General features: G+C 40.5%; 1 protein-coding gene across 1 annotated transcript in view; it reads left to right on the forward strand.

The window, feature by feature from the left end:
- The window catches only part of notch1 (notch receptor 1), a 141,947-nt gene that overhangs the window by 103,142 nt on the left and 12,550 nt on the right, over nucleotides 1-26,255 (forward strand). Inside the window, exons 19-30 of the mRNA XM_062960253.1 lie at nucleotides 145-346; nucleotides 1,861-2,014; nucleotides 3,678-3,862; nucleotides 4,733-4,865; nucleotides 7,409-7,666; nucleotides 8,433-8,545; nucleotides 10,618-11,186; nucleotides 12,933-13,358; nucleotides 15,622-15,770; nucleotides 18,441-18,654; nucleotides 20,216-20,306; nucleotides 21,767-21,932. Coding sequence (XP_062816323.1) covers nucleotides 145-346; nucleotides 1,861-2,014; nucleotides 3,678-3,862; nucleotides 4,733-4,865; nucleotides 7,409-7,666; nucleotides 8,433-8,545; nucleotides 10,618-11,186; nucleotides 12,933-13,358; nucleotides 15,622-15,770; nucleotides 18,441-18,654; nucleotides 20,216-20,306; nucleotides 21,767-21,932 — 2,660 coding nt within the window. The remainder of the gene's footprint in view (nucleotides 1-144; nucleotides 347-1,860; nucleotides 2,015-3,677; nucleotides 3,863-4,732; nucleotides 4,866-7,408; nucleotides 7,667-8,432; nucleotides 8,546-10,617; nucleotides 11,187-12,932; nucleotides 13,359-15,621; nucleotides 15,771-18,440; nucleotides 18,655-20,215; nucleotides 20,307-21,766; nucleotides 21,933-26,255) is intronic.

The raw sequence follows: 26,255 nt of genomic DNA on the forward strand, positions 1-26,255 counted from the left end.
TTATTATGTTATTATAATTTTATATAATGATAAATATAATAAAACAAGCTTCACTGAGTGCTTATTCAAGGAGGGAAAAGAAAGGCTAACAGGAAGAAGGAAGAATGAGCCCCAACACTGATGTTTCTCCCCTCTCTTCCTCAGTTCTTGCTTCAACGGCGGGACCTGCGTGGATGGCATCAACACCTTCACCTGCGTTTGCCCACCGGGCTTCACCGGCATCTATTGCGAGCACGATATCAACGAATGTGACTCCAAGCCCTGTTTTAATGGCGGCACTTGCCAGGACAGCTATGGGACCTACAAGTGCACCTGTCCGCAGGGCTACACTGGGCTCAATTGCCAGGTAAGGGCAGGGCAAATGACGTCCATAGAATCACCGAATCCTCCAGTCGGGAGAGACCCCAAGGGCCATCCAGTCCAACCCCCTTCTGCCATGTAGGAAAAACACAAAGAACCTCTGACAGATTGGCATCTGGCCTTTTATTTATTTATTTATTTATTTATTTGCTGCATTTATATGCCGCCCTTCTCATCCCAAAGGGGACTCAGAATGGCTTACAAATTAAATTATACTTGTGAAGACTCGACGTGGCAGAGAATGGAATCCCTTCAGATCCCACCGCTGCCACCAATTATGTGAAGACTTGATGTGATGACAGGGATGGAATCTTTTTGGATCCCACTTCTGCCACCAAATTGCGAAGGATTCAACTTCTACCTCTATGTATCCTACTTTTCAATGTTGTCGCTGCCACCACCTTTGAAAGATGCTTTGCTCAAATAATAAGCAACATTTGAAGAAACAGTAACTTGTTTATTTATAGTACAAAGCTTGATGGTTGCAAGAATGTTATAACTTAAGTTGAACGATGTTACTTCTGTACAGTAAGTGTTGCAAGACTTTTCAATCGTTTCACTGAGCTTAGTATGGTATTAGCTTTATAAGACTTGTTTCTTTCAGTTAGGAATACTGTCCTTCTTGAACTTAATTGATCTGTACCCGATCAAACTTGGACTGGGGAGTTTAACTGGTTAACCCTAGTCCTTCTATGACTTAGGGATGTAACCTCAGCTCTTTAGTTATTCCTACTAAAGGCTCAGCAACTTTAATTTTAGCCCTTCTCCGCTAAAACTCTCTAGCTGCTCAACTTCCTCCCACAATCTCTTTATTTCGATCACACACCTTTTCCACTGAATAGAACCAACTGCTCTGCTCAACCGACAAACTCCAACTGCCAAATTTTGAATTCTAAGGCTTCCACCAGCAAGGTGAAGCCACGCCCCTTTTCCTGGCCATGCCTTAGAGGCTCCCAGCTTCTGTATAAGAATAGCTGAAATATATAACTTTAAACAGTCAACCTAAACATAGCAATCATGAATAAAACACAATGATCATGACATCTTTACAATACTATTAGCATAGTACAATGCTGGCAATAAATTACTATATTGTACTGTATCAATATATTGTAATATTATTAGTAATATTACATGTAAAATATAATATAGAATTAATATTATTATATTATATTATTAGTATTATAAGGAGTGTCACCATTCTGGTTCTCTTAAACCTCTCAGCGGCTTTCAATACCATCCACCATGGACTGCCTTGCGGGAATGGGACTTGGAGGCACTTGGTTGCAGTGGTTCCGGTCCTTCCTTGTCAATAATAATAATAATAATATTATAATATTCACATGTGGTGGCAATGTAAAATATGCACAGAGGTTCATGTTTACGATGCTGTTAACGGCAGCTCTTTTAAAAATATATATTTTTATTATTTTATGTTAACGGTAGCTCTGACTGTCACAACTTGGGCTTTGTTCACCTCCCTTTCCCTTTGCTCCGCAGAACCTGGTGCGCTGGTGCGACTCCTCTCCGTGCAAAAACCGAGGGAAGTGTTGGCAGGTGGACAATTCGTACCGCTGCGAATGCACCAGCGGCTGGACGGGCCTCTATTGTGACGTCCCAAACGTCTCGTGCGAAGTGGCCGCTCAGCAGCAAGGTGGGTGCCTTGGATCTCTCCAAAGGACAAATTGAATGTCGGAAAGGGGTTTTCATTCTTTGTTAAACTGCAAAGTATGGAACCCTGCGCAGACAGTTCCATTTGGCAGGAAGCCTTAGCATTGAACGGTTGTGTTGTTAAAGTGTGGAGTATGGAACCCTGCACAAACGGGAAAACCTTAGAATTGAATGGTTGTGTTGTTAAAGTGTGGAGTATGGAACCCTGCGCAGACGGGAAAACCTTAGAATTGAACGGTTGTGTTGTTAAAGTGCGAAGTATGGAACCCTGCGCAGACGGAGAAGCCTTAGCATTGAACGGTTGTGTTGTTAAAGTGCGAAGTATGAAACCCTGCGCAGACGGAGAAGCCTTAGCATTGATCGGTTGTGTTGTTAAAGTGCGAAGTATGGAACCCTGCGCAGACGGAGAAGCCTTAGCATTGAACGGTTGTGTTGTTAAAGTGCGAAGTATGGAACCCTGCGCAGACGGGAAAACCTTAGAATTGAACGGTTGTGTTGTTAAAGTGCGAAGTATGGAACCCTGCGCAGACGGAGAAGCCTTAGCATTGAACGGTTGTGTTGTTAAAGTGCGAAGTATGAAACCCTGCGCAGACGGAGAAGCCTTAGCATTGATCGGTTGTGTTGTTAAAGTGCGAAGTATGGAACCCTGCGCAGACGGAGAAGCCTTAGCATTGAACGGTTGTGTTGTTAAAGTGCGAAGTATGGAACCCTGCGCAGACGGGAAAACCTTAGAATTGAACGGTTGTGTTGTTAAAGTGCGAAGTATGGAACCCTGCGCAGACGGAGAAGCCTTAGCATTGAACGGTTGTGTTGTTAAAGTGCGAAGTATGGAACCCTGCGCAGACGGGGAAGCCTTAGCATTGAACGGTTGTGTTGTTAAAGTGTGGAGTATGGAACCCTGCGCAGATGGTTCCATTTGGAGGGAAGCCTTAGCATTGAACGGTTGTGTTGTTAAAGTGCGAAGTATGGAACCCTGCACAGACAGTTCCATTTGGAGGGAAGCCTTAGCATTGAATGGTTGTGTTGTTAAAGTGTGGAGTATGGAACCCTGCGCAGACGAAGAAGCCTTAGCATTGAACGGTTGTGTTGTTAAAGGGTGAAGTATGGAACCCTGCACAGACAGTTGGTCAATGTGACTTAAGCTTGACAGCAGAAAGTATCACCCCAAAGGAGACTCATCAGAGAATTCAAGAATGAAAGAAGATCTGTGGGGGCATTATTATGCTTCTGATGAAGATGTTGAGAGAACTGTGGGATGCCGGTTGCAGAAACAGAGTGCCGACTTCTTCCGTGACGGCTTCAGAAAACATGTTCATCGTTGGCAGAAATGTGTCCAATTGTATTTTACGACACCATAAATAACAAGACCAGAAAGGAAGGTGGAAGGAGGAAGTCCTGATGGCTCTTGTCATAGAGAATGGAGCAACAGCACCCCCTGGGACTGAATCTGAGCACAAGCTCAACCTCTAAAGACACCAAAAAACTGGGCTCCAAGACTACACGCCTCCTTCTGTCTGTCTTATTCTGTCCTGTCTCTAAATGACATTGAATGTTTGCCATGTATGTGTGCTGTGATTCGCCCTCAGTCCCCTTGGAGAGATAGGGCGGAATATAAATAATTATTATTCTATTATTTGCCTTTGCAGGGGTCGACGTTGCCCACCTCTGCCGGAATTCAGGAGTTTGCATGGACCGGGGCAACACTCACTTCTGCCATTGCCAGGCTGGCTACACGGGCAGCTATTGCGAAGAGCAAGTGGACGAATGCTCTCCCAACCCTTGCCAAAATAGGGCCACGTGCACGGATTATCTGGGTGGTTATTCATGCGAGGTACGGCGATTGCTTATAAGAGATATCAAAGACAATTATTATTATTATTATTATTGACACAACGATGTTGTATGACACAGCAAACAAGATAGACATGCTGGATTTCGTTTCACAAAATCACAAGTCGAACACTTCCCAAGTGTCTAGGACTGTGTGATGTATTTTCGGATGATGCGCGCAGATCCCAGCAGGGTGGCCTTTTGCAGTTGGCAGATCGTAATTTTGTCAGTGTCTATTGTTTCCAAATGCCGGCTGAGATCTTTTGGCACGGCACCCAATGTGCCCATCACCACCGGGACCACCTGCACTGGTTTCTGCCAGAGTCTTTGAAGTTCAGTCTTGAGGTCCTGAGAGCGGCTGAGTTTTTCCTGTTGTTTTTCATCAATGCGACTGTCACCTGGGATGGCGACATCCATGATCCAAACCTTGTTCTTTTCCATAACTGTGATATCTGGTGTGTTGTGTTCCAGAACCTTGTCAGTCTGGATTCGGAAGTCCCACAGTATCTTTGCGTGTTCATTTTCCACGACCTTTGCTGGTTTGTGATCCCACCAGTTCTTTGCTGCTGGCAGGTGGTACTTGATGCATAAGTTCCAATGGATCATTTGGGCCACACAGTTATGCCTCTGTTTGTAGTCTGTCTGTGCGATTTTCTTACAGCAGCTGAGGAGATGATCAATGGTTTCGTCAGCTTCCTTGCACAGTCTGCATTTTGGGTCATCAGCTGATTTTTCAATCTTGGCCTTAATTGCATTTGTTCTGATGGCTTGCTCCTGGGCTTATTATTATTATTATTATTATTATTATTATTATTATTATTAGGAAAGTAGCACCAGAAATGGGTTCTAAAAATGTGTTGTTGCCTTTTAGTGTGTTGCCGGCTATCACGGAGTGAACTGCTCGGAGGAGATCAACGAATGCCTGTCCCATCCCTGCCAAAACGGAGGGACTTGCATTGATCTCATCAACACCTACAAATGCTCCTGTCCCCGAGGAACCCAAGGTAAGCCAAGGAGACCTACCTGTTGACCTTTTTGGCTTTAGGGACCCAGCAATGCTTGGGTCAGGTCTTTTGTACCGCTATATATTCCAAGTACTGTATATACTCAAGTATAAGTCTAGTTTTTCAGCCCTTTTTTAAGACTGAAAAAGCCCCCCTCGGCTTATACTCGGGTGAGGGTCCTGGTTGGCTTATATTCAGGTCAGCTTATACTTGATAATATATGGTACATTTATTATTTTTCTCTATTATTATTGGTATTATTACATTTATTATTTTTTTCTATTATTGTTGCTACTATTACATTTATTATTTTTCTCTATTATTGTTGCTACTATTACATTTATTTTACTCTATTATTATTATTAATACATTTATTATTTCACTCTGATATTATTATTATTATTGCATTTATTATTTTACTGTATTTATTACTACATGTATTATTTTCCTGTTTTTATTCATTTATTTATTTATTTGCTACATTTATGTCCCGCCCTTCTCACCCCGAAGGGGACTCGGAGCGGCTTACAAATTAAATTTACATACAATATTATATTAGCATAGTACAATACTGGTAATAGATTACTATATTGTACTGTATCAATATATTGTAATACTATTAGTAATTACATGTAAAAATATAATATATAATTAATATTATTATATTGTATTATTAGTATTATATCGTATTACAATATTATATTATGAATATTATATGTATATACAATATGTTATAATTATTATATATTATTGTAAATTATATTGTGTGTGTGTGTGTGTATATAAACACACACACAAATATATATATATATACACACACACACATATACACATATATAAAACTAGCATAGCATGTTATTGCGGGGAGGGGCCTCCAGCTGATGCAAAGAGACAAGATGGAACTCTCTTCATGGCTCCCTCTTAGCTCTGGCTATTATTATTATTATTACATGTATTATTTTACTCTATTAAAAGGATACATAAGCACATTTACATTGAAGAAGATGAGAGTAATGATTTGATCAGAGTTGGACAGTCTTATCTTAAATTAGAGCTTTATGTAAATATTCAAAAACATTTAACCTACTGATGCCTCAATTAATGTAATTTTCTTGGTATCTATTTTTATTTCTGAAATTTACCACCCTCGGCTTATACTGGAGTCAATGCTTTCCCGAGTTTTTTTGTGGTAAAATTAGATGCCTCGGCTTATATTCGGGTCTGCTTATACTCGAGTATATATGGTAATCATTATTTGTTTTTGGATTTTATGAATAGTCCCATTAGAAATGCATACAAATGTGGGTCAGCTACAACTCCCATCATCACCTGTCATTGCCTGCAAACTGCACCAGTAGTTGAAGTTGTCTATGTGCCAAATTGGTGCAGATCTATTATCAATGGGGTTCACAGTGGGTGGACCACAACCTCCATCATCCTGGACCAATTTTCGCCCCAAACCCTGACCGTTGGTCATGTCAGGTATGTGTGGCAGGTTTGGTCCAGATGCATCATCAGTATGGTTCACAATGATTTCTGGATGTGAGTGAACCGCAACTCCCCTCATCCCAGGTCCATCCCCCCCCCCCCCAACCTCACCAGCAGTTTAAGTTTGCCATTTAGGGTCTGTGTGTCAAGTTTAGTCCAGATTCACCCACATATATTTTGACTTTTATTATATACATAGATAGGTAGGTGTAATGAAGTACGAATTTTGGTTTACAGATGTTATGTTTAATTGTGTGTTTATGTTTTAAAAGGGTAAATACTACAGTTATTGCATCTCAGCACTCAGAGGCTGGTTGCCATGGAGAAGTAGGGGGGCCAACTGCCGTTTTGTTAAAGAAGTGCAGAGTTTAAAAAAGAAAGTCAGTCTGTGCTCTGATGAGGCACAGGGAAGATTGATTCCAGGTTGATGGGATCAAGGAGACTCAATTGTTCATTTTGAGTCGGTTTTAAATAAGTTTGGTGACTTATTTAATGTAGTCTGTGTCCTGGTAAGGCACAGAGAATCTGTGATAGTATATCACAAGGGTGACTGTGGTTTGAAGTCACTGGATAGTCCAAGTTTAGACTTTGGGAACCAATCCCAGCTGGACTCACAGAGATCCATTGAAGTAACAGTTAGAAAGGAGCAGAGGAATAGGTTTTAACTACTTTAAGTAAAAGAAGTAATACTTTAGAGAGTTGATTCATCTCATTCTAGTATTGTAACTGTTAATAAGAATACTTCTAAGTGAGAAACAACATTGTAACCACTAAGCTCTGTGCCTGAATAAACTTGTTATTGTTCTTCCAACATCTAAGCCTCTGTCGCATATATTCTAAACCAAGTTACGCTACCCTTTAAAGTAAAAGGTCTCCTCCCTGAGTCTTTGGTGGTTGTACCTTTACAGTAGGTAGGTAGGTACATAGATAGATAGATGCTGGGAATGGTTGCCCTTTTCTCACATTCTCAGCTCACGGTCCTTGTTCAGGACTCCCGCAGGACTCTCAGGCCACTATGGCCCCCTTCTCTAAGGCCTGCCTGTCCTCCTCCGCAGGGGTGCACTGTGAGATCAACGTGGACGACTGCAGCCCGTCTTCAGGCCCCGACACCTTAACCCCGAAGTGCTTCAACAACGGCAAGTGCCTCGATCGGGTGGGCGGCTACAGCTGCCTCTGCTTGCCGGGCTTCGTCGGGGAGCGCTGCGAGGGGGACGTCAACGAGTGCCTCTCCAACCCCTGCGACATGCGAGGGACCCAGAACTGCGTGCAGCGCATCAATGATTACGAGTGCGAGTGCCGCCCGGGCTACACCGGTGAGTCACACGGCACACTGTCGCACCTCAGGTTAGCTTCACCTTGCTGAAGACACCAGACTGTACACAGAATGTAGTTTATTAGGGAATAGGGAAAAGGTAAAAGGCAGAAGTTTAGTTCCAATGATAGCTGCAAAAACAAGGCCATAGAAACATTAGGCATGAAACAAGGTCCTTTCAAAAGAAGCCAAAGTGCCAGAAACAAGGATACAAAGCAGACTTGGTTCTTGATTCAAGCGAGGAAATTGCCTTGACAAAGATTTCACTCTCAGCAGCCTGTTTTAATAGCATAACATGAAGGCATTTCTTTGCCCTTTGACCTACCTCTTATTTGCTATTCTAAGACCTGAAATTCCAAATGACTAGCCCGATCTAGAGAAGACCACAGGGCTCGTTAGGGTTATCAGGCTGAGGCTGGGAGCTGCTCTCCCTTCCTGCTTCTTGCGCCTGAAAACCATCATCATTAACAACATCATTTCTTCCCGTGGGAAAGCCTCCCTGCTCCTCATCTCCCACAGCAGGAACACTCTGCACCCGAATCCCATCATTCCCATCAGAGTCATCTTGAAACTCATCCTGAACCTGAATCCCATCATCCTGCACTTGCATCCCAGAATCCTCATCAAAGTCACACAAAGGCTGAGTCACAACACACTCGTCCGACCCTTGGACCAACATCTTGCTCCCAGGGATCTGACGGACTGTTTTGGTTTTTAGCCCTGAAAGACGGTTGTTATACTCTACGCTTCTTCCCTTTTGCCTGCAGGACGGCGTTGTGAGACTGTGGTGGACGGCTGTCGCAACAAGCCCTGCAAGAACGGCGGGACCTGCGCCGTCGCCAGCAACACGCAGCACGGTTACATCTGCAGGTGCCCTCCGGTAAGGAACAGGCCTGCAACTCCCATCACCCCCCTCAAACCCCACCAGCCACCAAAGTTGGTCATAATGGATCCGTTTTCCAGGTTTAGTGCAGACCCATTGTCCAATTTAATTTATAATTATTACTAGGAGCCAGATTGTATTCATTTTCACGGTTCACAGCAACATAATAATAATAATAATAATAATAATAATAATAATAATAATAATAATGATAATGATAATAATAATGAAGACTTTGGTAATACACACTGCTTCGCTCCCTTCTCTGCTTCCTTTCTGGAAGAATCCTTTCTTGGGAGGTGTTAGCTGTCCCTGATTGTTTCCTTTCTGGAATTCCCAATTTCCCTGCTTTCAGGGTGTTGTTCTTTATTTACTGTCTTGGTTTTAGAGATTATATTGTTCTGTATTATTCTACCACAGTAATTGTTTCATATTACAGTAGAATCTCACTTATCCAACATTTGCTTATCCAGTGTTCTGGATTATCCAACGCAGTCTGCCTTTTAGTTGTCAATATTTTTGTAGTCAGTGTTTTAAATTGATTGTGATGTTTTGGTGCTAAATTTGTAAATACAATAATTACTACATAGCATTACTGCGTATGGAACTACTTTTTCTGTCAAATTTGTTGTATAACATGATGTTTTGATCCTTAATTTGTATAATGATTACCTAATTTGATGTTTAATCGGATTTTCCGGAATCCGTTCTTATTATCCCACATATTCACTTATCCAACATTCTGCCGGCCTGTTTATGTTGGATAAGTGAGACTGTACTGTATATTGATAATCTTATATTATCTGCTTAGAACTGGATTATATGAGGCCCCTTCTACACAGCTGTATAAAATGCACACTGAAGTGGATTATATGGCAGTGTGGAGTCAAGATAATCCAGTTCAAAGCAGATAATATAAGATTATAAATGGGTTATATAGCTGTGTGGAAGGGCCTTGAGCAGGGTTCCTCAAACTTTTTAATCCGAGGGCCGGTCCACAATCCTTCAGACTGTTGAGGGGCCGGATTATCATTTGAAAAAAAAATACAAACAAATTCCGATGCACACTGCACATGTCTTATTTGTAGTGCAAAAACAACAACAAGAAGAACAACAAAAGAACAATGCAATATTTAAAAATAAAAACAATTTTAACCAACATACATTTATCAGGATTTCAATGGGAAGTGTGCTCCTGCTTCTGGCCAATGAGATAGTCAAGTTAATTAGGATTGTTGTTGTTGTTGTTGTTGTTGTTGTTGTGTGCCTTCAAGTCATTTCAGACTTTGGGCGAGCCTAAGTCTAAAATTTATTTATTTATAATTTATTTATTTACTGCATTAATTTACTACATTTGTATCACACCCTTCTCACCCCAAAGGGGACTCAGAGTGGCTTACAAATTATATGTACATCCAATATATTATATTATTAGCATAGCACAATATTAACATTATATATTACTATATTGAACTATACCACTATAGTGTAATATTATTAGTAATATTATATGTAATATAGAATATATAATTAATATTATTATATGGTAATACTATTAGTGTTATATTGTATTACATTATAATATTATTATCAATATTATATGTATATACAATATATTATATTATAAAACTGAGGGCGGGGGCCAGGTAAATGACCTCGGAGGGCCGCATCCGGCTCCCGGGCCTTTGGGGACCCCTGGCCTTGAGTCTACATTGCCATATAATCCAGTGCTGATCTGATAATCTGTATTTTATAGGCAGTGTGGAAGAGGCCTAAGTGAGGCCTAACTCTGCCTGTTCCCTGGGCTGAGTGGGTTGCTCGGAGACCAAGTGGGTGGAGCTTAGCCTTCTAACTGGCAGCAATGGGATAAAAACAATTATTCCGCTCCCTCTAATTAGGACTTTATTTTTCTTTTCTTTTTGTTGTATGAACGTAGAGGCATGGATGAGGGGTTGTGCTGCCAAGTTTAGTGTTTCTGGGATGTGTAGTTTTGTTGTTTTGTCCTAGGCCGAAATTTCATTACCCTTTTATATATATAGATAGATTATTTATTGTGGTGTTGTTCTCAGGGCTTGGACGGTGCCACGTGCGAGAACGACTTGCGCAGTTGTGGTGCGCTGCGCTGCCTGAACGGCGGGACCTGCGTCTCGACTCAGAAGAGCTCCAAGTGCCTGTGCAGGCCGGGCTTCACGGGCCCCGAGTGCGAGTTCCCCTCCAGCAGCCCCTGCCACTCCAGCCCTTGCTACAACCAGGGCACCTGCCAGTTTGCCAAGGAGCCGCCCCATTACCGCTGCCTGTGTCCCACGCACTTCAACGGGCTCAACTGCCACATCCTGGACTACAACTTCCCGGGCGGCGTGGGGAGGGACATTGCCCCGCCGCCCTTGGAGGAGACCTGCGAGACCCCCGGCTGCCCGGGCCTGGCCGGCAACAAGATCTGCGACGCCAAGTGCAACAGCCACGCCTGCGGCTGGGACGGCGGGGACTGCTCGCTCAACTTCAACGACCCCTGGAAGAACTGCTCCCAGTCCTTCCAGTGCTGGACCTACTTCAACGACGGCAAGTGCGACGCCCAGTGCAACAACACCGGCTGCCTTTTTGACGGGTTCGACTGCCAGAAGGTGGAAGGGCAATGCAAGTGAGTCCAAGAGCAAGCGCGGGGTGCCATTGTCTATTTTCATCTCCCTTTTGGATAAAAAGAGCCTCCGGTGGCTCAGTGTGTTAAAGCGCTGAGCTGCTGAACTTGCAGACCGAAAGGTCCCAGGTTCAAATCCGGGGAGCGGAGTGAGCACCCACTGTTAGCTCCAGCTTCTGCCAACCTAGCAGTTTGAAAACATGCAAATGTGAGTAGATCAATAGGAAGGAAGGAAGGAAGAGCGTTCCATGCAGTCATGCCGGCCACATGACCTTGGAGGTGTCTACAGACATGCAAATGTGAGTAGATCAATAGGTACTACTCTGGCAGGAAGGTAGAGGCTCTCCATGCAGTCATGCCAATGGCCACATGACCTTAGAGGTGTCTACGGACAATGCCGGCTCTTCGGCTTAGAAATGGAGATGAGCACCAACCCCCCAGAGCGTGAGTAGATCAATAGGTACTGCTCTGGCTGGAAGGTAGAGGCTCTCCATACAGTCATGCCAATGGCCACATGACCTTAGAGGTGTCTACGAACAACGCCGGCTCTTCGGCTTAGAAATGGAGATGAGCACCCATCCCCAGAGTGTGAGTAGATCAATAGGTACTGCTCTGGTGGGAAGGTAACGGCGTTCCATGCAGTCATGACTTTGGAGGTGTCTATGGATAACGCCGGCTCTCTGGCTTAGAAATAGAGATGAGCACCAACCCCCAGAGTGTGAGTAGATCAATAGATACTGCTCTGGCGGGAAGGTAACGGCGTTCCATGCAGTCATGCCAATGGCCACATGACCACATGGCTTAGAAATGGAGATGAGCACCAACCCCCAGAGTGTGAGTAGATCAATAGGTACTGCTCTGGCGGGAAGGTAACGGCGTTCCATGCAGTCATGCCAATGGCCACATGACCACATGGCTTAGAAATGGAGATGAGCACCCATCCCCAGAGTGTGAGTAGATCAATAGGTACTGCTCTGGCGGGAAGGTAACGGCGTTCCATGCAGTCATGACTTTGGAGGTGTCTATGGACAACGCCGGCTCTCTGGCTTAGAAATAGAGATGAGCACCAACCCCCAGAGTGTGAGTAGATCAATAGATACTGCTCTGGCGGGAAGGTAACGGCGTTCCATGCAGTCATGCCAATGGCCACATGACCACATGGCTTAGAAATGGAGATGAGCACCAACCCCCAGAGTGTGAGTAGATCAATAGGTACTGCTCTGGCGGGAAGGTAACGGCGTTCCATGCAGTCATGCCAATGGCCACATGACCACATGGCTTAGAAATAGAGATGAGCACCAACCCCCAGAGTGTGAGTAGATCAATAGATACTGCTCTGGCGGGAAGGTAACGGCGTTCCATGCAGTCATGCCAATGGCCACATGACCACATGGCTTAGAAATGGAGATGAGCACCCATCCCCAGAGTGTGAGTAGATCAATAGGTACTGCTCTGGCGGGAAGGTAACGGCGTTCCATGCAGTCATGACTTTGGAGGTGTCTATGGACAACGCCGGCTCTCTGGCTTAGAAATAGAGATGAGCACCAACCCCCAGAGTGTGAGTAGATCAATAGATACTGCTCTGGCGGGAAGGTAATGGCGTTCCATGCAGTCATGCCAATGGCCACATGACCACATGGCTTAGAAATGGAGATGAGCACCCATCCCCAGAGTGTGAGTAGATCAATAGGTACTGCTCTGGTGGGAAGGTAGCGGCGTTCCATGAAGTTCTCTCTCTCTTCCCTGTAGCCCTCTGTATGACCAATACTGCAAGGACCACTTCTCGGACGGCCACTGCGACCAAGGCTGCAACAACGCCGAGTGCGAGTGGGACGGCCTGGACTGCGCCAACGACGTCCCCGAGAAGCTGGCCGAGGGGACGCTGGTGGTGGTGGTGCTCATCGCCCCCGAGGCCCTCAAGAACAACTCGCTCAACTTCCTGCGGGAGCTCAGCCGCATCCTCCACACCAACGTGGTCTTCAAGAAGGACCCCAAGGGCGAGTACATGATCTTCCCCTACTTCGGGAACCCCGAGGAGCTGAAGAAGCACCACGTCAAGCGGTCGGTGGAGGGTTGGCCGGACGTGGAGGACGTGGTCCTGAGGGTGAAGGCCTCGTTCTACTCAGCCGTCGGTGGTCGGCACAGGAGAGAACTGGGCCAAGTGGATGTCCCTGGGTAAGCCACCTCCATTACTTTGGAGCCAGGCCTTTTAGGACCCATCTACACTGCGGAGTGAATGCAGTTTGATCCCAATTGAACTCCCACGGCCTTCTCAGCTAAAGAGTGCAAACTACACCTCTCAGGATTCCATCTTATTGGCACCAAACTGCATTAATTCTACAATGTAGATGCACCTTTGGGGAAAAGGAGCTTAATGGGCAAAGGAAGGATGCCATGGGGTCTCCGAGCTATCAAAGTGCATTATTATTATTATTATTATTATTATTATTATTATTATTATTATTATTATTTTACTATGACACAGTAAACAAGATAGACATGCTGGATTTCGTATCACAAAATCAGAAGTCGAACACTTCCCAAGTGTCTAGGACTGTGTGATGTATATTATTATTATTATTATTATTATTATTATTATTTTATTATGACACAGCAAACAAGATAGATATGTTGATTTCATTTCACAAAATCACAAGTCGAACACTTCCCAAGTGTCTAGGACTGTGTGATGTATTATTATTATTATTATTATTATTATTATTATTATTATTATTAGTATGACACAGCAAACAAGATAGACATGCTGGATTTCGTTTCACAAAATCACAAGTCAAACACTTCCCAAGTGTCTAGGACTGTGTGATGTATTATTATTATTATTATTATTATTATTATTATTATTATTATTATTATTATTATTATTTTACTATGACACAGTAAACAAGATAGACATGCTGGATTTCGTATCACAAAATCAGAAGTCGAACACTTCCCAAGTGTCTAGGACTGTGTGATATTATTATTATTAGTATTATTATTATTATTATTATTATTTTATTATGACACAGCAAACAAGATAGATACGCTGGATTTCGTTTCACAAAATCACAAGTCAAACACTTCCCAAGTGTCTAGGACTGTGTGATGTATTATTATTATTATTATTATTATTATTATTATTATTATTATTATTATTAGTATGACACAGCAAACAAGATAGACATGCTGGATTTCGTTTCACAAAATCACAAGTCGAACACTTCCCTATTATTATTATTATTATTATTATATGACACAGCAAACAAGATAGACATGCTGGATTTCGTTTCACAAAATCACAAGTCGAACACTTCCCTATTATTATTATTATTATTATTATTATTATATGACACAGCAAACAAGATAGACATGCTGGATTTCGTATCACAAAATCAGAAGTCGAACACTTCCCAAGTGTCTAGGACTGTGTGATATTATTATTATTAGTATTATTATTATTATTATTATTATTTTATTATGACACAGCAAACAAGATAGATACGCTGGATTTCGTTTCACAAAATCACAAGTCAAACACTTCCCAAGTGTCTAGGACTGTGTGATGTATTATTATTATTATTATTATTATTATTATTATTATTAGTATGACACAGCAAACAAGATAGACATGCTGGATTTCGTTTCACAAAATCACAAGTCGAACACTTCCCTATTATTATTATTATTATTATTATATGACACAGCAAACAAGATAGACATGCTGGATTTCGTTTCACAAAATCACAAGTCGAACACTTCCCTATTATTATTATTATTATTATTATTATTATATGACACAGCAAACAAGATAGACATGCTGGATTTCGTATCACAAAATCACAAGTCGAACACTTCCCAAGTGTCTAGGACTGTGTGATGTATTATTATTATTATTATTGTTATTATTATTATTATTATTATTATTATTATTATATTATGACACAGCAAACAAGATAGATATGCTGGATTTCGTATCACAAAATCACAAGTCGAACACTTCCCAAGTGTCTAGGACTCTGTGATGTATTTTCGGATGATGCGTGCAGATCCCAGTCGGGTGGCCTTTTGCAGTTGACAGATCGTAATTTTGTCAATGTCTATTGTTTCCAAATGCCGGCTGAGATCTTTTGGCACGGCACCCAGTGTGCCCATCACCACCGGGACCACCTGCCAGTCTTATTATTATTATTATTATTATTATTATTATTATTATTATTATTATTATTATCATTATTATTATTATTATTATTATTAGAAACACAACAAGATGAGTCCACAGCATCATCATCATTATTATTATTATTATTATTATTATTATTATTATTATTATTATTAAAATATATTTCTTATCCTAACTTTCTCCCCAGAGAAAGCATCTCACAAAGAGGTTGAGACCAAAATTAGTCTCATCTTTTTCTTCCCTTTCTCTTCCTTACAGTTCCATTGTTTACTTGGAGATCGACAACCGGCAATGCATCCAGTCCTCTTCGCAGTGTTTCCAAAGCACCAAGGAAGTGGCCGCTTTCCTGGGAGCCCTGGCCTCTTCGGGCAGCCTGGACATTCCCTACCAAATTGAAGCCGTGAAAAGTAAGACCTAGGGGCGCCTGAAAGTCTGTATTTATTTATTGTGTCAGAAGCAAATTGAGGATACAGTTATAATGTATTTAAAAACACAAAAGTTAAAAACTTGACGTTATACTAGATAAAAGTATTGGTGTTTCTGTGAGAAAGTCCTCCATTGTGTATGTGGCAGGGCTCAGGTTGCATTGTAAACAGTGGTCTGTGGTTTGCTCTCCTCCACACTCGCATGTCGTGGACTCCACTTTGTAGCCCCATTTCTTAAGGTTAGGTTTGTGTCTTGTGGTGCCAGAGCACAGTTTGTTCAGCGTCTTTTCCCTGTAATAGGCAGTAAGAGCACCTAAAGCTTCTGTTCGACCACTTCAAAGCTCCCTGCTTGGGTGGTGATGGCATGATCATCAGCATAGATGAAACTCTCTGTCTCTTCTGGCAATGGCTGGTCATTTGTGCAAATGTTGAACATTCATGGAGTAAGCACACTCCCCTGAGGCAGACCGTTCATCTGCTTCTCTGACTCAGGAACTCAACAAAAAAGCTCCTGTTTTGTAGCAGATTTCCTATTAATTGCGTGAGATCCTTTGTGATATTATATTTTTTTTTCTCATGAGAAGCCTGTGAGTTATAGTATAGGAAAGCCTTTTGCCTTCATTGCCCAAGAGTGCTGGAAACCAGTAGTCCATAATAATAGGGGGAAGATCCCTTGAAACAAAATATTCTGAGTCCCTTTGAGACAGAATAGCAAAGGAAGACAATTCCTTAGACCAGGGCTCCTCAAACTTTTTAAGTTCACAGTCCCTCAGACTGTTGGTGGGCCGGACTAGGATGAAATAGTAAAAAATTAGAATTGTTTTTGTATGGCTTCAAGCCATTACAGACTTAGGTCAACCCTAAGTCTAAAGTTTAGGACAGGAGCCAGATCAATGACCTTGGAGAGCCTCATCCAGCCCACGGGCCTTAGTTTGGGGACCCCTGATCTAGACAATCTCATAAGACCATCGGTAAGCAAAGAGATCTCCAAAGATCATCTAGATGGTCTCATAAGACCATCGGTAAGAAAAGGGACCCTCAAAGGCCATCTAGATGATCTCATAAGACCATAGGTAAGGAAAGAGACCTCCAAAAACCATCTAAATGGTCTCATAAGACCATCAGTAAGGAAAGGGGCCCTCAAAGATCATCTAGATGATCTCATCAGGCCATCAGAAGACCATAGGTAAGAAGAGGGACCCTCAAAGACTCTCTAGATGGTTTCATAAGACCATAGGTAAGGAGAGTGACCTCCAAAGACCATCTAGATGGTTTCATAAGACCATTGGTAAGGAAAGGGACCCTCAAAGGCTACCTAGATGATCTCATAAGACCATCAGAAGACCATAGATAAGGAAAGGGACCCTCAAAGACTATTTAGATGTTTTCTTAAAACCATAGGTAAGGAAAGGGACCCTCAAAGGCCATCTAGACGGTCTCATAGGACTATAGGTAAGAGAAGTGACCTCCAAAAGCCATCTAGATAGTCTCATAAGGCCGTAGCTAAGCAAAGAGACCTTCAAAGACCATCTAGACAATCTCATATGACCATAGGTAAGCAAAGAGACCTCCAAAGACCAGGTAGACGTAGGTCAACCCTAAGTCTAAAGTTTAGGACAGGGGCCAGGTCAATGACCTTGGGCCTTAGTTTGGGGACCCCTGCCTTAGACTCTGAATACAAATGGATGTTGTCGTTGGTGTGGATTAGAACACACTTCCATCGGGCACATTGGACTTTCCAGGCATATGATGGTACTGTATTTGTATATTTTCATAGTACGCAAATATAATAGTGCAGAAAAATACCCATAATGTGCCCAAGCGTTTGTGATGTCTGTATTGAGCAATTTCATCGCAACGGTTGAACTTGGAAGGAGACATCATGGCCATTGATCTTTATCCAAGCGTGTCTCACCTCGGAGTTCTGCCTCATTTCGAAATCATTGCCGCTGGAAAGAAAAAAGGAGAGGCATTGATCAATGACACGCCAAGAGCGTTGAAGTTGGCGTCTCCCAAATCCCCCTTTCGATCCTTTTGGATTTAAACGGCTCGATGCGATGCGGAGGCAACGATTTGAAGTGGGCTTAATCCCCTTTTTTCTCAACCTTTCAAGGAAGAGGATGAGGAGAGAGTTTGCAATGCTGATGAATCGCGGAGGCAAAACAAACAGCCTCCTCTTCCTCCTCCTATTAGTTGGACTCGTTCTTGTGAATGAATATTGGCCCCAAAATAGGGAAGAATTTGGAAGAATTATGCATTTTGGAAAAGGCAGAAATTATTTATTTATCATTTATTAGCCACATTTATATCCCGCCCTTCCCACCCCGAAGGGGACTCAGGGCGGCTTACAAGTTATATGTAAATACAATATATTATATTATCATTATAGTACAATATAAGCATTATATATTACTATATTTACTATACCACTATATTGCAATAATATTAGTAATATTACATGTAATATAAATATGCAATTATAATAATTGTATAATTGTACATAATATATTGTATTACATTATAATATTATCAATATTATATATATACAATACATCCCTTCTTTTTTGGGGGGGGGGGGCTGAAAAGCTGGCCATTCCCAAAGCCACCCGTTCACGGGCTCCTCCTGACCGTTTTTCCCTTCGTTGTTTTTAGGCGAGACCGACCCGCCGAAGGGCAACCTGTGGTATCCTATGTATGTGGCGGTGCCGGCGCTCTTCCTCCTCATCTTGATCGGCGTCGGGGTCTTGGCCTCCCGCAAGCGGCGCAGGGAACACGGGCAGCTCTGGTTCCCCGAAGGGTTCAAAGTGACCGAGTCCAGCAAGAAGAAGCGCCGGGAGCCGCTGGGAGAGGATTCGGTGGGGCTCAAGTGAGTCACATGCATTGCTTTCTCCTGCTATATTTGCAAGCCCTATATATCTATGTTTATATCTCTCTCTATGTGTGTGTGACATCTCTCTCTATGTGTGTGTGTGTGTGTGTGCATTTCCCCTGCAATATTTGCAAGCCCTATATATCTATATTCATATCTGTCTAGACATGTGTGTGTGCATTTCACCCCTGTAATATTTGCAAGCCCTATTCATATATATCTATTTCTATATATAGAGAAAATTATATCAATATAGGATTTGCAAAGACTTGCAAACACGTGAGGGGAAAATTCATATATATATATATATATATATATACACACACACACACACACACACACACACACACACACACACACATATATACATATATACACAGAGATATAGATATATATGTACCTCTATATCAGGGGTCCCCAAACTTTTAAAGCAGAGGGCCGGTCCACAATCCTTCAGACTGTTGAGGGGCTGAATTATCATTTGAAAAAAATATATATATATAAACAAATTCCTATGCATACCTCACATGTCTTATTTGTAGTGCAACAACAACAACAACAAAAGAACAATACAATATTTAAAAATGAAAACAATTTTAACCAACATAAACCTATTAGGATTTCAGTGAGAAGTGTGTGCCTGCTACTGGCCAATGAGATAGTCAGGTTAATTAGGATTGTTGTTGTTGTTGTTGTTGTGTACCTTCAAGTCATTTCAGAATTTGGGTGAGCCTAAGTCTAAAATTAATTATTTATTTACTACATTTATTTACTACATTTATATCAAGCCCTTCTCACCCCGAAGGGGACTCAGAGCAGCTGTATGTACATACGATATATTATATTATTAGCATAACACAATATTAGCATTATATATTACTATATTGAACTATACCACTATACTGTAATATAATATGTAATATATAACATATAATTAATATTATTATATGGTATTACTATTAGTATTATATTGTATAACATAAGATTATTATCAATATTATATGTATATACAATATATTATATTATTTAAAATGATATAAAAATATTCTATTATAAATGAGGGCGGGGGCCAGGTCAATGACCTTGGAGGGCTGCATCTGGCCCCCGGGCCTTAGTTTGGGGACCCCTGCTCTATATATTTATCAATATCTATATCGGTATAGGATTTGCACAGATTTGCAAACATGTGAGGGGAAATTCATATATAAAATTAATGTTTTTAGATAAAAGGGGCTGAAAAACTCGGCTTATCTTCGAGTATATATGTTAATTCATAGGCAGTAGCTCCACTCTTTGCTTTCATTGTGATATTTAAAGCCATAGCCATCTTGGTCTGGGATCTCAGTATGCCAAGTTGCAGCACTTTTGAGTCTGACGGAGAGAAAGAAGTGACATTTTGGATCAAAGGCTATACCTAAGAATCTTTAAATATCCTAAATAGCTCTGAGAGGGTCATGAGCTTTGAGAGGGTCAGTGAAAGTTTGCAGTTTCTTGCCAGATGCTGCTCACAGAAAATCTAATGGCTCTTCTTTTTATTCCTGCCTCTTCTTCCCTAAAGACCCTTGAAGAATGCTTCGAACGGTGCCTTGATGGATGACAACCAGAACGAATGGGGGAACGAAGAGACGCTGGACACTAACCGATTCAGGGTAAGTCGGCAGGAACGGTTTGCCCTACCTGGTCAGGCTGTTGTGGAGGGAAGTGCAGCTGGAATTGGTGACACAATGGAGCAGCTGATTAAAATGGCACATTAAGGAAAACCTTCCTGGCGGTGAGAGCTGTTTGGCAGGAGCATGTGCTCCCTTGGAGGTTTGCCAGCCGAGGCTGGATGGTCATCTGTTGGGACGGATTGGACGGTGTCTTGTGGCCTGGTGTTGGCAAGACGGCATCTCACACTGATGTCTGTGGATTTCAGCACTAGTGTTGTGCTTTTGTATGGAATTGCTGTTCATTTTGTCTCATTTTCGTATTTCTTCCCGTTAACGAAAATGAGGTGCCTATAGGAACAGAATTTTTGTCTGGCTTACGGACTAGATTTCACTTTGACATACCAGCAGTTTTTTGAGTTAAGAGCTAACACTAATGCAAGAGTTCAAGGGAGCAGCCTCCGTGCCTCGTGCTCTTGTCCGCTTTGGGAGATTGCGGCCCGCTTTGCAGAACTTTGAATTACAGTAGAGTCTCACTTATCCAACACTCGCTTATCCAACGTTCTGGATTATCCAACGCATTTTTGTAGTCAATGTTTTCAATACATCATGATATTTTGGTGCTAAATTCGTAAATACAGTAATTACAACATAACATTACTTCATATTGAACTACTTTTTCTGTCAAATTTGTTTTATAACATGATGTTTTGGTGCTTAATTTGTAAAATCATAACCTAATTTGATGTTTAATAGGCTTTGCCTTAATCTCTCCTTATTATCCAACATATTCGCTTATCCAACATTCCGCCGGCCCGTTTATGTTGGATAAGTGAGACTCTACTGTAGTTGATTTTGAGTTGGTTTTATTCCTGGTCTTTTTGGCTTCATGAAGAGAGAGAGGGAGAGCAAGGGAGGCTGGAATAAGTACAGGAGGAAGAAGAAAAGGATGCTTCTGCCTCTTCACTTGGTGCTTCCTCGCCACAACTTTGTCTGTGCCGGGCTGTGGTGCAGGCTGGATAGCAAGCCAGCTGCAACAAATCACTCTGACCAAGAGGTCATGAGTTCGAGGCCAGCCCGTGCCTGCGTCTTGTCTCCGTCTCGGTTCTATGTGTATATGGGCATTGAATGTTTGCCTTTATGTGTGCAGTGTGATCCGCCCTGAGTCCCCTTCGGGGTGAGAAAGAAGGGCGGAATATAAATGCTGTAAACAAATAAACAAATAAATAAACAAATAGTATTTCAATGCACAAATTCGCTTTGAGATAAGAGCGAGCTGAGTTAAGAGCTCGGTCAGTGAATGAATTAAACTCAAGGTATCACTGTATATTTCTTTTGATGCAGAGTCAAAATCATCACGCCCAGAATCCTATTGGCTTTTGGGCGATATTCCTGCATTGCTACCCAATTCCAAAACACCCCAAAGATCCTTGCAAATGTCTCCTATTTTTGCCGCCTTCCAGGTGGAGGAGCAGGCCATGCTGCCGGACATGGACGACCAGACTGACCACAGGCAGTGGACCCAGCAGCACTTGGATGCCGCCGATCTGCGGATTTCTTCCATGGCGCCCACCCCTCCGCAAGGCGAAATTGACGCCGACTGTATGGATGTCAATGTCCGTGGGCCAGGTAAGCAGACTGCCCTCTCCTTAAGCTCCTGGATGGCCATCTGTCGGGGGACTAGATGGCCCATGTGGTCTCCTCCAACTCTATCATTCTATGATCCTAACCTCTTTGTACTGAGCATGTTCAGACTCAGGACTCCATTTTGTTATTGAGTTTGCTTTACACCTCAGTGGAGGTGGATGCATGTATGTTTATGGACTTCAGTGAGTACAACTATTATACAGGGTGTTTGAAAAAAAAAACTCCCTAATTTTGATGTAAATTACATTAAAACTAGAGAGTTCTTTTTCAAACACCCGGTATTGTATTATCTGCTTTTAATAGTGTTTTATCAGTTGTTTTGCTATTTTAAAGGTACTGTATTTTACTTTGCTTTATACTTGCTTTTTGGGCTTGACCCTGTATAAGCCATCTTGAGTCCCCACGGGGAGATGGACAGAAAAATAAAGTTGTTATTACTATTATTATTTTATTATGACACAGCAAACAAGATAGATATGCTGGATTTCGTATCACAAAATCACAAGTCGAACACTATTATTATAATATTATTATTATTATTTTATTGTATGACACAGCAAACAAGATAGATATGCTGGATTTCGTATCACAAAATCACAAGTCGAACACTATTATTATTATATTATTATTATTATTTTATTGTATGACACAGCAAACAAGATAGATATGCTGGATTTCGTATCACAAAATCACAAGTCGAACACTATTATTATTATATTATTATTATTATTTTATTGTATGACACAGCAAACAAGATAGATATGCTGGATTTCGTATCACAAAATCACAAGTCGAACACTATTATTATTATATTATTATTATTATTTTATTGTATGACACAGCAAACAAGATAGATATGCTGGATTTCGTATCACAAAATCACAAGTCGAACACTATTATTATTATATTAATATTATTATTTTATTGTATGACACAGCAAACAAGATAGACATGCTGGATTTCGTATCACAAAATCACAAGTCGAACACTATTATTATTATATTATTATTATTATTTTATTGTATGACACAGCAAACAAGATAGATATGCTGGATTTCGTATCACAAAATCACAAGTCGAACACTATTATTATATTATTATTATTATTATTATTTTATTGTATGACACAGCAAACAAGATAGATATGCTGGATTTCGTATCACAAAATCACAAGTCAAACACTATTATTATATTATTATTATTATTTTATTGTATGACACAGCAAACAAGATAGATATGCTGGATTTCGTATCACAAAATCACAAGTCAAACACTTCCCATTTTTATTATTATTATTATTATTATTATTATTATTATTATTATTTTATGGCACAGCAAACAAGATAGATATGCTGGATTACGTATCACAAAATCACAAGTCGAACACTTCCCAAGTGTCTAGGACTGTGTGATGTATTTTTGGATGATGCGTGCAGATCCCATTATTATTACTATTATTATTATTATTATTATACTTAAAGATTATGGACTATTGATTAAGAATGATATCCTATACATCTTCTCCATGTGCCGGTATGGTGAATTAACACAAGATGTTTATGAGTAAACAAGATAATGCTATTTTTCAAAGAAGACTTGGTTTTTTTTTTTAAATCTCTGAGTGCATATTTTAAACTGAAAGTTTTTTCAAGGGAGTATATATCTTTTGGGCATATTTTTATTTCTAAAAGGTTATTACCCCAGAGAGTGGGTGCAGTAATTCCCAATAGAGTAGAGAGCTGGGCCAAAACTAACAAAATGAATAATAATAATAATAATAATAATAATAATAATAATAATAATAATAATAATAATAATAATAATAATTGTGCGGTTTTCTGGCATTGTATATTTTTGCCGCTTCTGTGACTGTTCATTTGGGTTTTGATGATTCCGTAGCCCACTTGTCGATGGATGTCCAGAATCAGCAGCATCCACCGCGGTCCTTTTTATCCTGGGCGACGACCGAGCCAGTATAGACTTCGTTTGGGTTTGTTTCTCCATAATGCTAATGGGTTAGGTGCTCTTAGTTCTGCTCCTCAGCTGAGGCCTCTCTGGCTTGGTTGGACCTACCGGTAGTTACACTACCGCCAGCACAGCCCTCAGTCATCACTGGAGCAGGTAAGCCCCCCCACCACGTCAAGGTGGCACCTGTGGGGGGGTTCATTGGAACTGATGCCTCAAGTCCCACCTCCCAGCAGCAAAGAACTGGTGGGATCACAAACCTGCAAAAGTATTGGAAAATGAGCACGCAAAGATACTGTGGGTCTTCCGAATCCAGACTGACAAAGTTCTGGAACACAACACACCAGACATCACAGTTGTGGAAAAGAAAAAGGTTTGGATCATGGATGTCGCCATCCCAGGTGACAGTCGCATTGACGAAAAACAACAGGAAAAACTCAGCCGCTCTCAGGACCTCAAGATTGAACTTCAAAGACTCTGGCAGAAATCAGTGCAGGTGGTCCCGGTGGTGATGGGCACACTGGGTGCTGTGCCAAAAGATCTCAGCCGGCATTTGGAAACAATAGGCATTGACAAAATTACGATCTGCCAACTGCAAAAGGCCACCCTGCTGGGATCTGCACGCATCATCCGAAAATGCATCACACAGTCCTAGACGCTTGGGAAGTGTTTGACTTGTGATTTTGTGAAACGAAATCCAGCATATCTATCTTGTTTGCTGTGTCATAATAAAATAATAATAATAATAATAATAATAATAATAATAATAATAATAATAATAATACATCACACAGTCCTAGACACTTGGGAAGTGTTTGACTTGTGATTTTGTGAAACGAAACCCAGCATATCTATCTTGTTTGCTGTGTCATAATAAAATAATAATAATAATAATAATAATAATAATAATAATAATAATAATAATAATAATACATCACACAGTCCTAGACACTTGGGAAGTGTTTGACTTGTGATTTTGTGAAACGAAATCCAGCATATCTATCTTGTTTGCTGTGTCATAATAAAATAATAATAATAATAATAATAATAATAATAATAATAATAATACATCACACAGTCCTAGACACTTGGGAAGTGTTTGACTTGTGATTTTGTGAAACGAAACCCAGCATATCTATCTTGTTTGCTGTGTCATAATAAAATAATAATAATAATAATAATAATAATAATAATAATAATAATAATAATAATAATACATCACACAGTCCTAGACACTTGGGAAGTGTTTGACTTGTGATTTTGTGAAACGAAACCTAGCATATCTATCTTGTTTGCTGTGTCATAATAAAATAATAATAATAATAATAATAATAATAATAATAATAATAATAATAATAATACATCACACAGTCCTAGACACTTGGGAAGTGTTTGACTTGTGATTTTGTGAAACGAAACCCAGCATATCTATCTTGTTTGCTGTGTCATAATAAAATAATAATAATAATAATAATAATAATAATAATACATCACACAGTCCTAGACGCTTGGGAAGTGTTCGACTTGTGATTTTGTGAAACGAAATCCAGCATATCTATCTTGTTTGCTGTGTCATAATAATAATAATAATAATAATAATAATAATAATAATAATAATAATACATCACACAGTCCTAGACGCTTGGGAAGTGTTCGACTTGTGATTTTGTGAAACGAAATCCAGCATATCTATCTTGTTTGCTGTGTCATAATAAAATAATAATAATAATAATAATAATAATAATAATACATCACACAGTCCTAGACGCTTGGGAAGTGTTTGACTTGTGATTTTGTGAAACGAAACCTAGCATATCTATCTTGTTTGCTGTGTCATAATATAATAATAATAATAATAATAATAATAATAATAATAATAATAATAATAATACATCACACAGTCCTAGACACTTGGGAAGTGTTTGACTTGTGATTTTGTGAAACGAAACCTAGCATATCTATCTTGTTTGCTGTGTCATAATAAAATAATAATAATAATAATAATAATAATAATAATAATAATACATCACACAGTCCTAGACGCTTGGGAAGTGTTCGACTTGTGATTTTGTGAAACGAAACCCACCATATCTATCTTGTTTGCTGTGTCATAATAAAATAATAATAATAATAATAATAATAATAATAATAATAATAATAATAATAATAATAATACATCACACAGTCCTAGACGCTTGGGAAGTGTTCGACTTGTGATTTTGTGATATGAAATCCAGCATATCTATCTTGTTTGCTGTGTCATAATAATAATAATAATAATAATAATAATAATAATAATACATCACACAGTCCTAGACACTTGGGAAGTGTTCGACTTGT

This window comes from Anolis carolinensis, unplaced genomic scaffold, assembly GCF_035594765.1.
Source record: "Anolis carolinensis isolate JA03-04 unplaced genomic scaffold, rAnoCar3.1.pri scaffold_7, whole genome shotgun sequence".
NCBI lineage: Eukaryota > Metazoa > Chordata > Lepidosauria > Squamata > Dactyloidae > Anolis > Anolis carolinensis.